Genomic DNA, 12578 nt, shown 5'->3' on the forward strand with positions numbered 1-12578 from the left:
TTATATGAGAGTAAAGCATTGGTGTGGAACACAAAATTGACAGGAATACATACCTTGCCCACACACATTGTAGCATCATGGGAAACTAAGTGTCATAACTTAATGAATTGAGCTATATAGGTACCAAACAGTTTATAGCAAATTTACAGTCTGGAGTTTTATGGAGCCAGATAAACAAATTTGCAAGAAATTACCAAAGAATCTATTCAAACCTTTATAATTTGTTGCCATCTTGCAGTCAATTATGTTCCTGGCCCCTAAGCTCAACTACAATAACCTCAACGTGGAAGTCTTGAAGCATTTTGCACGACTTCAGTCAAAAGATGATCAAGTAAGTACTGTTGTGTTTTTCAAGTATGATTACATACAGTAATGTGTAGTATGTAATTTTCATGTTTATTCTCAATATATTTATTTGTTACTTTGATGTTGTCTTAAAATATTTTAATACTTAAATACTTACTCTCTGACTAGGCAATTTAAGTACTGTAGTGAAAATGTGCAAAACCCAAACCAGATTGGTTAGAGTTTGGGTATTTGTAAACTTTAGGAATATGTTCACAAGGAATTTGTAAACTTTAATGACTGTTTTCTTGTCCTTACAGTCAAGGGTTTGCTTGATTACAGTATTCTTAGTGTTTAATTTTTGTACCATTGGGGATTATCAATGACTGATGAGTTATTCTGGGGGCCCTTGTCAATCTGTAGCAAGCTTTTGTAATTAATATGATAAATATGATATATTTTATTGTCCCACATGTAAGGTTTTACATTTTTTAATGTTAAAATGAATTTGCGAATTCTTTGCTCATGCATTGATATATCATATACCTATGATATTGATATAGGTAATTTTGCATGGACACAGTATTTTCTTTCTGACTTACTGTTTTGTATAGAGCCTTGTTTCAACCATGATAATTATTCTTCAATTGTTTGAGAATAATTATTATTTATATCACTTATGTACATTACTATAAGGAAAACAAAAATGGCACATTTCAGATGATGGGATGTTCCAGACATGTTCCTTCTGGCCAAAATCTGTTTGTCTTCCAACCATCATATATGGCAGCACAGCATGTGTTGTTGTGAGAATGTCTTTGTCCACAACATGCTGGGAGATGCTCTCATTTTTCCATCAACATGGACAGAAAAACTGTCAGGTTTACTGCATCATCCATACAAAAGTGCAGTGGATCCTTGACTTGTCATGGTTCTAAATATTTGTGGAAGAGTTTTGAGTTTTTACTCCATTTTGCCCTATAATTTCTCATCTCAGACATCTCTGATGTCTTATGACACCCACAACTCCCTCACATCTGTGAGAGCGCAGGAGTCTGGTTCTGGTTCTCAGTTGGTCATGAAATGGTCATAGGCTCCTAGCAAGATGTTACCATTGCTGGAGTACCAGTGCATAAATTATGGGGAGCCACTGAAGAGCCCTCAGAAAGGGGTATTTCATTAAACTCAATGCTCAGTTTCATGGGTTCTCATGTTAATTTAATTGTATTTCTCCTTTATGCTAGGATTGCTTGAATAGCTTTGATAGATTCTTTTGATGTGAATGCTCCATGTCACACATTTGCTGAAACTTCAAACATTCATTAGCAATCCTTACATCACTACCGCTCCCCACACTGCCATTTCCCACACCTACTGGGCACTTTCCACCTGCTTTCACTTACCATGCACTACTCATTATTTATGGGGTGCAGCAAAGCAAGCCAACACAGACCAAAGAAACACACTGAACTGGTGTGAATCATAAAGGGTGTGTATTAGCAGTGTTCAGCTTTCGGCAAACACTCCCTACCAATGAAGACCAAACCACAACTCATAAAATGGAGTAATGATGACGTTTCGGTCCGTCCTGGACCATTATCAAATCTCTCACAACTTGATTATGGTCCAGGACGGACCAAAACATCGTCACTTCTCCGTCTTCCGAGTTGTAGTTTGGTCATCATTTCTTCAGCTACGTTATTGTGACATCGTCTCCACTCCCTACCAATATTGGATTGTCCACAAATGGATTTTACTTGGTTGTACAGAATTTATGGTATAATGACATCCAAATTAATGACAGCTGTTCATACAGAAAGAATATTTAATGGCAAAGATTAATAGAAGTTCTCATTTGATGAGCAAAGAGTTCATGTTGAACCTTCAGAGTGACAAGTGTTGTTTTAGGGACAGTATCTGCAACTTGTAAATTGTTTAATCTTAAATCTTTGTTAAATTTCAGGGAGGAATCCGAACCAACACTACAGTCTGCCTGGGAAAGATAACTGGCTACCTCCATCCAGATGTAAGACAAAAGTGTCTAACCTCAGCATTCACCCGAGCCATGAGGGATCCCTTTCCTCCTGCACGCACAGCTGGTGTAATGGCCATAGCAGCTACTCAGCAGTATTACCCTTTACATGAAGTTGCTTCAAAGTAGGTATTCTTTTTTTATTTATTCTAAAATTTATTTGTGCTATTTTAAGCATATAGTTGTACGTAGTTCTCTTGGTTATCTGAAGACCTCAGATAAACAGATAAATCTTTATCCTGTACATGTCAGAGTACACTGATGGATGATTAAATCTTTCAGTTCCCCAAGTGCACAAATAAACCTATATATTTTGGATATGTTGGAATCCTACATGTCACCACCTCTAAAGTCATAAGGATAACTACAGTAAGTCAAAAATATTGGTTGGAAGTAATACTTGATCCTAAACCAGTACGTTTCCTCACTGCATTTAGACCCCTTGCACTGATGTTATGCAAGTAGCTATTGTATGAAAATATAACAGCTGTGAGGGTAAATCCCCATTGGCCCTGCAACCCAGTTGTCGGACGAAGTGCCACGAGGGTCGGCCGTCTTGGTGTGCAGATTGTATGCTCCTGGCTGGACTTTCATTCCTCACCTCATCCGGAGCTCATCTTTGAACTCAGCTGGCTTCTTTGGGCCAGTGCGCCATGGACGTTGACAGCAAGTCCCAGAGAGGCAAACGTCTGTTGGAAAATGAGTCGGCTGATGCTTCCCCAGAGCAAGATGATAAGAGGATGTTTTCGCCTTCAGAAGACCCTCCTCTTGTGGTACCTCATTCCTCGTTTGCAGTTGTCTTAATCCAGTCAGCAACAGGCCAGTGCGTCTTTGCGAATCCTTGTACCTTAAGTGCAGCAATTGAGGCTTCGGTACATGTATTGTGGCCATATTGCCTGCCTGAGACCGTGCGTACCCTGGGTAGGGGTGCAGTACTGATGCTACATATCAGAAAGGAGGCTCTGTTGCACATCCGTGTATCCCCCAAACAAGTTGGGGGACTGGCCTGTCAGGTGCCGACAGGTATTGTCTCACGAGGAGTCTCAGGCCCGATATGGGAAGATTGGCCCAATTGACCCGAATGTTGAAGTGGATGACATCCAGGCCGCTCTGCAGGTGTTAGGGGGTGCATCAGCAGGATTATTGGAAGTTACCAGGATTCACGGAGCAGCAGGGCTGACATCCATGGTCCGTGTAATGTTCGATGGGCCCCTCCCAGACCGGGTGGCACACTACTCAGGACCTCATATGATGTCCAGCCCTACAACTTTTCTGTGTTACGATGCAATGCTTGTCATCTATTGGGCCACAGTCACCTCACCTGCCATAATGCAGCTCGCTGTACAAACTGATGCAAAACAGGCCATACAGACAGAGAAAACAGTGGGGTGCTCTGCCGCACGTCGCTGCCTTTTATGCCATGGCCATCACAAGGTTACGTCCAAGAGTTGCCATGTATATCTTGGGGTTCTCCAGTTGGATATCGATCATAAAACAGCAGGGACCCCTCGACATGAGCTGGTCCAGAGGTTGCGTGCCCTCAATCAGCCTATCGTTCCTTCTCGCCCCCAGGTTTCCCCAGGTAGGCCCTCCTCGCAAGTATGATCTAGCAGTCACTCTTGCCTGTCCCAGCCACATGCCTCATAAGCCCAGGCTGCTAATCGATTTTCCCTCCTGAGTCGCCTTGAAATGGAAGAAAACTCATCCACGGATACAGACATGGACGCTCAGTCTCGGCAGGAGCCCGGCACTTGTCACCCCTGTGCCTCTCCCCCAGAGAAGCCAACACTGACGTCATCGACACACCCATCGATCAGGAGGTTGTGCTCCATTGGATAGCTCTTATGATCCTCTGGTCCCCCAGGCACTTTCCCAGGTAATTGTGACACCGATGGAACATGAGGCCCAGAGTGAAGCCCCCGACCAGTCGCAGGCGCCGTCAAGAAGGTTCGCAAGCCGATCACCGCTTCTGTCAGGCTGAGAGAAGCATTGCTCAACAGCCTTTGGACTGGCTGTCATTGATACCACACATTTTACTTAATTTGTATGAGGGTTTTATGGCTTTTTCTGGTGGTTCCTCCTTTGGAGACGTGCATAGGTGGTCAGAAAGTTAGCTGCTGTATTTCAGGCATAATGGTGCCCCATCCTGAGAATACTGTGGTACAGTATTTTGGAATGCCCATACCTTTTTTAAGAAGACGCAATTCGTTCGTAATTTTATCGCCAGCGCTCCACCGTTGATCGTGGAACTCTGTGAAACTTGGCTTACTAACGATCTTTCCTTCACGGTGCCGGAGTATTCGGTCTATAGACAGGATCAGCTGGTACGGGGTGGAGGGGTACTTGCCCTCTTGGTCGGGGATTCAGTTCCAAGCTTCTTGCTCTGAATTCACTCCTTCCTGGGCGGGCATTTGGAGTTCATGGCAGTGAAAGTAAAACTCTCCCATGGGTGGGGCACCTTTGGAGTTCTGTATAACCCTTGCCTACCGGTAACGAAGAAGGAAGTAGAACACTATTTTGGTCAGATCACAGACACCTGCCTCATCATGGGTGACTTTAACACTCGGCACTCATCATGGCAACCCATGCTATTGGGCCGCCACCACAACACGGCTGTCCGAGCCTTGTTTCAGTTTCTCCTTGACTCCCCAGACCTCTCCATACTGACGCCGCCAGGTTTAGGATCCTGGATAGACCCGCTCAATGAGCATACTTCAACACTTGATCTCTGCATTGGAAGAGGCCCCAGAAACATTTTATTAAGATCTAATGAAGGAGGTAAATGTATTTAACACGACATTGAACAAAAGAACATCCAGTATAAAATGGCATCCCCCAAAAAAGAAAATCATAAGCAGGTCAAGATGCTAACATTACTAACAAGGGGTGGACATTAACAATTAGAAAAGCTCACAAAGATTGGAATAGGAAAGGTAGGACTGAGAAAGGGAAGAATGCTTTGCTGGCAGTTGCTAGGCTGTGTGGGGGAGAAGGAAATCTGGCAGGATGTAAATAAAGTAAGGGGTAAAAAGCATAATTTTGATGCACATCTTGACCTGCAAGGTACTGCAAACTGTCTCATAGATAAATGGGCGGAAGCTGCCAAAGTTAGCTCATTGCTCGCTATAATGAGCAAGTCGTTTTCTTGGAAAGATCTCAGAGAGGACTTTATATTCACAACAAGTAATAAAGTAATAATGACGATGTCACATACACAGATATTACCAGATATGAACTAATAATGGTGATTAAAATTGAGAAATCTACCACCCCTGGGGAGGATGGAGTAACTTATGAAATACTTAATGAGCTTGCTGTTATAAAAGAAATACTTTTAGACCTATATAATATTAGTTATAAAGAGGGCAGTATTCCTAGTAAATGGAAAAAGCTATGATCATTCCTATCCCAAAGGCCAATGGCGAATACAGACCTGTGTTCTTAACCTTGTGTTTTTTGTAAAATGATGAAGAAGATCATTTTAAATAGACTTTTATATTTGATAGGCAATCAGCTGTCTAGTAATTTATTTAGGTTCCTCAGAGGCAAAAGTATCTGACTGTATTCTTAAATGTCTGTCTAATGGTAATGATTACTATAGAATTGTTATTGATTTACAAGGAGCCTTTGATAAAGCTAACAAAGCAGTTATCTTATATGAACTAGCTGGTCTTGGAGTTAAAGGGAGATTATTGCACTAGATAGGGCATTATCTTCATGAAAGAAAGGCTCAGGTGTGGTATTAAGGCTGTATGTCAGTTGTAAGATCTTTTGAACTCGGCACACCTTGGGTAGGCGTGTTGAGTCCCACCCATTTTAATATTCTAATGAATAGGATAGCATCTAAGAGATACTCAATGGGGGTAACTCCAATCATATATGCTGATGATATTTTGTTTCAGGGCATAGATATTTCAAATGTTCAAACGGTGTTGGATAATTTCGGAAACCTGTGTCACCATATGGGACTGGTGGTTAATGAAGTCAAGACTAAGTTTGAATGTAGAAGTCAGAGGCCTATTATGTTGAAAATAAATGGTAAAAATATAGACTGAGTTAACATTTATCAATATTTAGGCACATATGTTGAATATACCCATGAGAGTTTGGAAGCTGAGATGAACAGACTGTCGGGTAAATGTCAGAAGAGATTACAAGCTTGAAGGCCTTGGCAAGCTGTGGAAAGGGAGTGGGAGTCCCTGTGCTACGCATGATATACTTGAGTACTGGTAGATCCCTTATTGATTATGCTGCACCTGTCATTTCTTATTTTGGTAAAGGTAGACTAAACAAGTTGGAGAAGGTACAAAATGAAGCCATGAGAATAATTTTAGGATCCTTAAGAAATGCTATAATTGTGATAATGAGGATGGAATTGAAGCTACAGAGTACTGTATTGGAGATAGAATATCGAAGATAAATGTAACCTCTGCGTTTAGATTATTGAGAGGCGGGGGAGCTAATGAATTAATCCTCTCAGTTCAAAATGTGGGAAGTAATGAACAGTGTATGTTAAAGTATAATAAGAGAACATATATGAGTACCTTAAGTTATAATCTTACAAAGTACAGTATGATGTTAATCCAGAATGTATTGCTTTGCCTAAGAGACAATTAACACCACCATGGGAGGATTGTAACGTAGATTTCGTAATTACTGTACAGTATATGTAAAAAAAAAAAATCATTATTTCCCACTTTCAGAAGTTATGACCCTCTAAAATGCCAATAAGGATGCCACAGAATACTGTTTTCTGACATGCTGTTTTCCTACTTTGGGCAAATTTGATTGTGTTTTGTACACTGTATTATGTTTCAGATGCTCATTTTTGCCGTACCTGAGTACCTGGAATTTATCACTGTTAAACATCATGTTATTTTCTGCTGCCCAATTGAAAACTTTGTTACAGGGTGCCTGACCCATTGGCCGGGTCAGGCACCCAGAAAGGTAGGCACCCCAAAATAATAATACTGTTTAGTATTATTCCATTATTTACTGTGGATTCAAAGGATTTTGCTAGTTATTCTGTGCAAGGTTTAAATGTAAAGTTAATGAGAATAACACTTTACTGATGAGTGAAAAAAAAGAAGAGTGATGAAGGCCAGGTGGATGGAAAAATCAACTTGTAATTCAGTGATTGTTATTTTTTTAATAGGAATTAAAAATAAGTTTTGCATTATCTTTTCTAAAATTTGACTTATGACACTGACTGGCTAAAGGGATAGCCTTGTCATCTCAGACACCAAGAGCTAGGCAAGAAATGGTCTTCCTTTTTCCTTGTTAAGGCTGGCTGGGTTTAACTGAACGAGGATGGCTGGGCTCGCTTGCTACTGAGGTCTTCGTTATTGTCTGTCTACCCAGACTGCTTTAGTAACAGATAATTTACATGTTTTCTTTCTATGAGTGGATTTGATTGTGTATTGTACCCTGTATTTCATTTTTTATTTTGCCATAACTAAGTACAGTACCTGGAATTTATCACTGTATTTGGTATAAATACTGTTGTAAATGAAATGTGCTAATTTGACATTTGTAATGTGGCATTCCTGGTGGTGCTTAGCGAAGCACCACCAAGGATTACAAATGAATTATTAATTATTAAATTAATAATAAAATTAATTTATTTAATTATTTTTAATATTAATTATTAAAACAATCAAACTGGTGCTAAATTCCAATAAATGGTGAAAAGCTTGGAAAGTCAGGACAGGCCTTGTCTTAATTTGTCTGTTCTAGCAATGCTAGGCAATATATACAGTGTGTAAATTCATAATTATAATGGTACTTTTAAGGTTGTACTTTTATTTTACAGTTAAATTTATGTGGTATGTGATTTATATGTGGTAAAATTATAATTTGTACTAAAATTGCAATATCTTCCACAGGATCCTTCCAAGCCTTTGTCAACTAACATTAGACCCAGAAAAGTCAGTTCGCGACTCTGTTTTCCGTGTCTTAAAAGGATTTCTCAGCAAATTGGAGAAGGTGTCTGATGATCCAACACTAAGAGAACAAATAGGTGAGATATGTGTATGTATATATATATACATATATACTGTATTTATATATATATTCTGTGGAGCAACCCCTGTCGGTTCCCTGGAGTTATTGGACTGATATTAGCTAATATTAGTACAGGGCTTCAGTCATATGGAGTTGTCATGCCTACTGGGGACCAGATACCCACACCCACGTACAGACTGGCGAAGCGACTCAACGGCCTGCTGACTCCTTATGTTCCTTGCGCCTTCAGCCTGAAGTCTCCAAAGGAATTTGTTGACTTACTGCGGGGCACACGGGCCACAGGGATAAGAGCCTCGTTGGACGTAGAATCGCTGTTTACCAACGTACCTGTGGACGAGACAATCGGGATGATAGCCGACAGAGTGTATCGTGATCCAGCCTGTACTCCTCTTGACATACCAGAAAATATTCTGAGGAAACTACTCCAAGCTTGTACTAAAGAGGCACCCTTCTTGAGCCTGGATGGGCACATGTACAGTATAAGCAAGTAGATGGGGTCGCCATGGGTTCTCCCCTAGGTGTCCTGTTTGCAAACTTCTACATGGGTACCATCGAGCAAAAAGTCTTAGTCGACATGAACTTGAAACTGGCCATATACTGCAGGTATGTTGACGACATTTTTACACAGGTACCTGATGTCAGACATCTGCAGGAGCTGAAGGAGGCATTTGAGCAGAGTTCCGTGCTGCGTTTCACTTACGAGATGGAAAAGGATGGGAAGCTGCCCTTTCTAGATGTAACAGTCATGGAAAAGAGCGGAGGTTTCCACACTGCAGTCTACACTAAGGAAACGAACATAGGAATGTGCCTAAATGCCAACAGCGACTGCCCAGACAGGTACAAGAGGAGTGTTGTTAACGCATATGTCGACCGTGCTCTCAGCCACAGCTCAGAATGGAAGCAAGTCGACGAAGAACTCTGTAGGGTAAGGCAGGTCCTAGTCAACAACGGCTTCTCCAATGGTTTCGTCGAAGACATCATTAGAAGGAAAGTGAAACGCCATGCAACCTCTGAAGAGACAACTAACCCAACACCTATACCCCCTATTAGACTATTTTACAGGAACTTCTTTTCCACAGCTCATAAAACGGAGGAAAGGGTCCTGAAAGATATTGTTAATAGAAACGTTATCCCTACAGACAAAAATCAGAGGATACAACTGACGATTTACTATAAAACCAGAAAAACGGCCAGCCTACTCATGAGAAACTCTCCAGACACAAAGCAGAACGCTTTAAAAGAGACCAACGTCGTCTATGCCTTCAAATGCCCACTTGGGGACTGTAAGCTCCAAAAAACCCAATATATAGGCAAGACAACAACATCTCTTTCTAGGCGTTTAACGATGCATAAGCAACAGGGCTCCATTAAGGAACATATAATCTCTTCCCACAACCAAACCATCGCCAGAGAAATCCTAGTAAACAACACAGAAATCATCGATAGATACAGCGATAGCAGACGGCTTGACGTTTGCGAGGCACTGCACATTAAGAAGTCAACACCAGCAATCAACAGCCAATTAATGCACAACTATATTCTACCCACCTCAAGACTCCGCTCCAATATAGAAGCATCAAGAAATATGGACCAATAGGCTTTCTACAATCACTTCCATTTCAATACCCATTGTTTCGTGTTCTGTCTTGTGTTGATGAAATTAATACCCTATTAAATACCACCTCACCCCATCCACCTCACTCAAATGTAGATATAAACAAATCGGAGATATGTAAGTTCTATTCAGTTGTGTATGTGTAAAGTCTTTGAAAATGTAATAAGTTTTACGAAACGCGCTCAAGTGTCGCGTCAGACTAGAAATAAAAATGAATTTTGGAGAATTGATTTTTGAATTACCTTCAACAGTGAAAAGAAATGTACGAAAGATTGAGAAAATTCGTGTTAGAATTATTAATCTTACTTTTGCGGTCATATTTAATAATATATGTCTACAGGAAAGATTGCTACCAAAATATACTAATATATATATATATATATATATATATATATATATATATATATATATATATATATATATATATAACAAGGACTTGTATATATATATATATATATATATATATACATATATATATATATATATATATATATATATATATATATATATATATATATATGTATATATATATATATATATATATATATATAAATATATATATATATTTATAATTATAATTATAATTATATTTATTGCATTAGGGTAGTAATATTCCATTGTCTTAAGTCTTAACACAAGGTTTAAATAGCACTTAAGCCTGTTTATGGTTATTGTATGGGGTACACAATGTTGCTTCACCAAGTTGAATCACAGAGACTAATGTAGACAATATGGTATAATAATGCCTTTACTCAATGTTTGGTCAGGGGCTCAAGAGTAACACAAGGTGTGTTCATTTCATTCTGTCATGAAGGTGACACAATGGAGATTTTGTGATAGCTTTGTTAGTAGGAATATATGATGACTAAACCACAACTCAGAAGACGGAGAAGCGGCAATGTTTCGGTCCGTCCTTGACCATTGTCAAGTTGTGTGGTGGGAATATACTCTTTTTCTTGCAAGTTATTGTTATTTTGATGATGGTGATGACTTATGCTCACCCTTATTACAGTATTGAAGATTGTTACTCTTAGGATTACCCTAATGTTCACCATCATTATGACACTGAAGGCTCTTGAGGTTACCTTTATTGCATGTCTGTGTACAGTATAAGAATTTTTATGTCTGTTTCATTTCAAAACCTTGTGAAATTTTCAGGCAATACCCTGAATTACATTTATCTTCCTTCAGAGGCTGAAGTGAAAAGTTTCAACTCTGGTAGCACACAGACAGCATCCTGGGCAGGTTGGGCAGTAGGTGCTATCACATCCAAGTTCTACAAGAGTAACATAAGCGTAAACACACAACAGCACCAACAACAGCAACAGCAGCAGGAGACGCAGCTTCAACAACAACCAAAAGTGACTTGAATTTGTTTTTATTAAGTAGAATTATCACATTGACTTCAAATCTTAATTTCAGTGTTTAAAGAGCAAGGACTTTTCAAGCCATCTCAGTTATATATTATTTCAACAACTGTCTTTACATTTTATTTAGTTATGAATTTGTTTGTTTTTATTCATAAAGTATTCCTTTATAATCCTAAACACACATGCTCTCTAGAGTTGTCATGGTTAACTCTGATAAGAAACACCTTTACCCCACAGCCGTCCACTTCCTCCAGGTCTGTTACTCCTTCCACTAAGTCCACTAGCCTTGCTTCCACACCTTCCCAAGATCAGAGCAGATCCTCTAGCAGAACAGCAACTAAACTACCTAATGATAATGATGAATCTGATTATGAAGAGTGGGAGAACTCAAATTGGATGTCTGTGGTTAGTCCAGTAATTTGATTAGATCATATTGTTTTGATTTGTATCGAAACATTTTTGTGCTGTTTATTTATATGTAGTTATAAATTTGAATTAGATTGTATCGTTTATGCCAGGGTTCTTCAAACTTTTTCTCGCGACCCAGTTCAATAATATCAAATACTGTCACGACCCTAGTCTGACACAGTCACGACCCTAGTCTGACACAGTCACGACCCTAGTCTGACACAGTCACGACCCTAGTCTGACACTGTCACGACCCTAGTCTGACACTGTCACGACCCTAGTCTAACACTGTCACGACCCTAGTCTGACACTGTCACGACCCTAGTCTGACACTGTCACGACCCTAGTCTGACACTGTCACGACCCTAGTCTGACACTGTCACGACCCTAGTCTGACACTGTCACGACCCTAGTCTGACACTGTCACGACCCTAGTCTGACACTGTCACGACCCTAGTCTGACACTGTCACGACCCTAGTCTAACACTGTCACGACCCTAGTCTGACACTGTCTGACATGTAATATAAAACAAGGTAACAGGAAAGCTAATTTTGGGCTTTTAACTCATTAGTGATGTTGTACAGTATTAATTTGAGATAATTCATTATACTGTACATGTAATTAAACAAATACAGTATACAATAAATAAATTTAAAATTTGTGTGTGGAGTGTGTGACTGATTGTTTTGTTACTTGGTATTTTGTTACGTCCAGTTACTTGCTGTTATGGACCAATCCGGTTCACATGATGACAGGTGACGGGTGGACCACATCTGGGGCTAGACTCGTCAAACATATATGTGACCACTTACGAAATTTATCAATCCTTCCTCAATCATAGTA

At 39.8% G+C, this 12578-nt stretch overlaps 1 protein-coding gene across 3 annotated transcripts in view; it reads left to right on the top strand.

Moving 5' to 3' along the window:
• Positions 1 to 12578, top strand: part of yata (N-terminal kinase-like protein yata) — a 49130-nt gene that overhangs the window by 15763 nt on the left and 20789 nt on the right. For 2 of the 3 annotated variants that reach the window (XR_011226089.1, XM_045728587.2), the window contains exons 9-13: positions 239 to 331; positions 2249 to 2442; positions 8203 to 8336; positions 11148 to 11317; positions 11564 to 11731. Coding sequence is in view for 2 of the 3 variants with exons in the window: in XM_045728587.2 (XP_045584543.1) it covers positions 239 to 331; positions 2249 to 2442; positions 8203 to 8336; positions 11148 to 11317; positions 11564 to 11731 (759 nt within the window). In the remaining variant the exon portion in view is untranslated. The remainder of the gene's footprint in view (positions 1 to 238; positions 332 to 2248; positions 2443 to 8202; positions 8337 to 11147; positions 11318 to 11563; positions 11732 to 12578) is intronic. The other variant, XM_045728588.2, reaches the window with a different exon arrangement.

This window comes from Procambarus clarkii, chromosome 93 (assembly GCF_040958095.1).
Source record: "Procambarus clarkii isolate CNS0578487 chromosome 93, FALCON_Pclarkii_2.0, whole genome shotgun sequence".
In the NCBI taxonomy this organism is placed as follows: domain Eukaryota; kingdom Metazoa; phylum Arthropoda; class Malacostraca; order Decapoda; family Cambaridae; genus Procambarus; species Procambarus clarkii.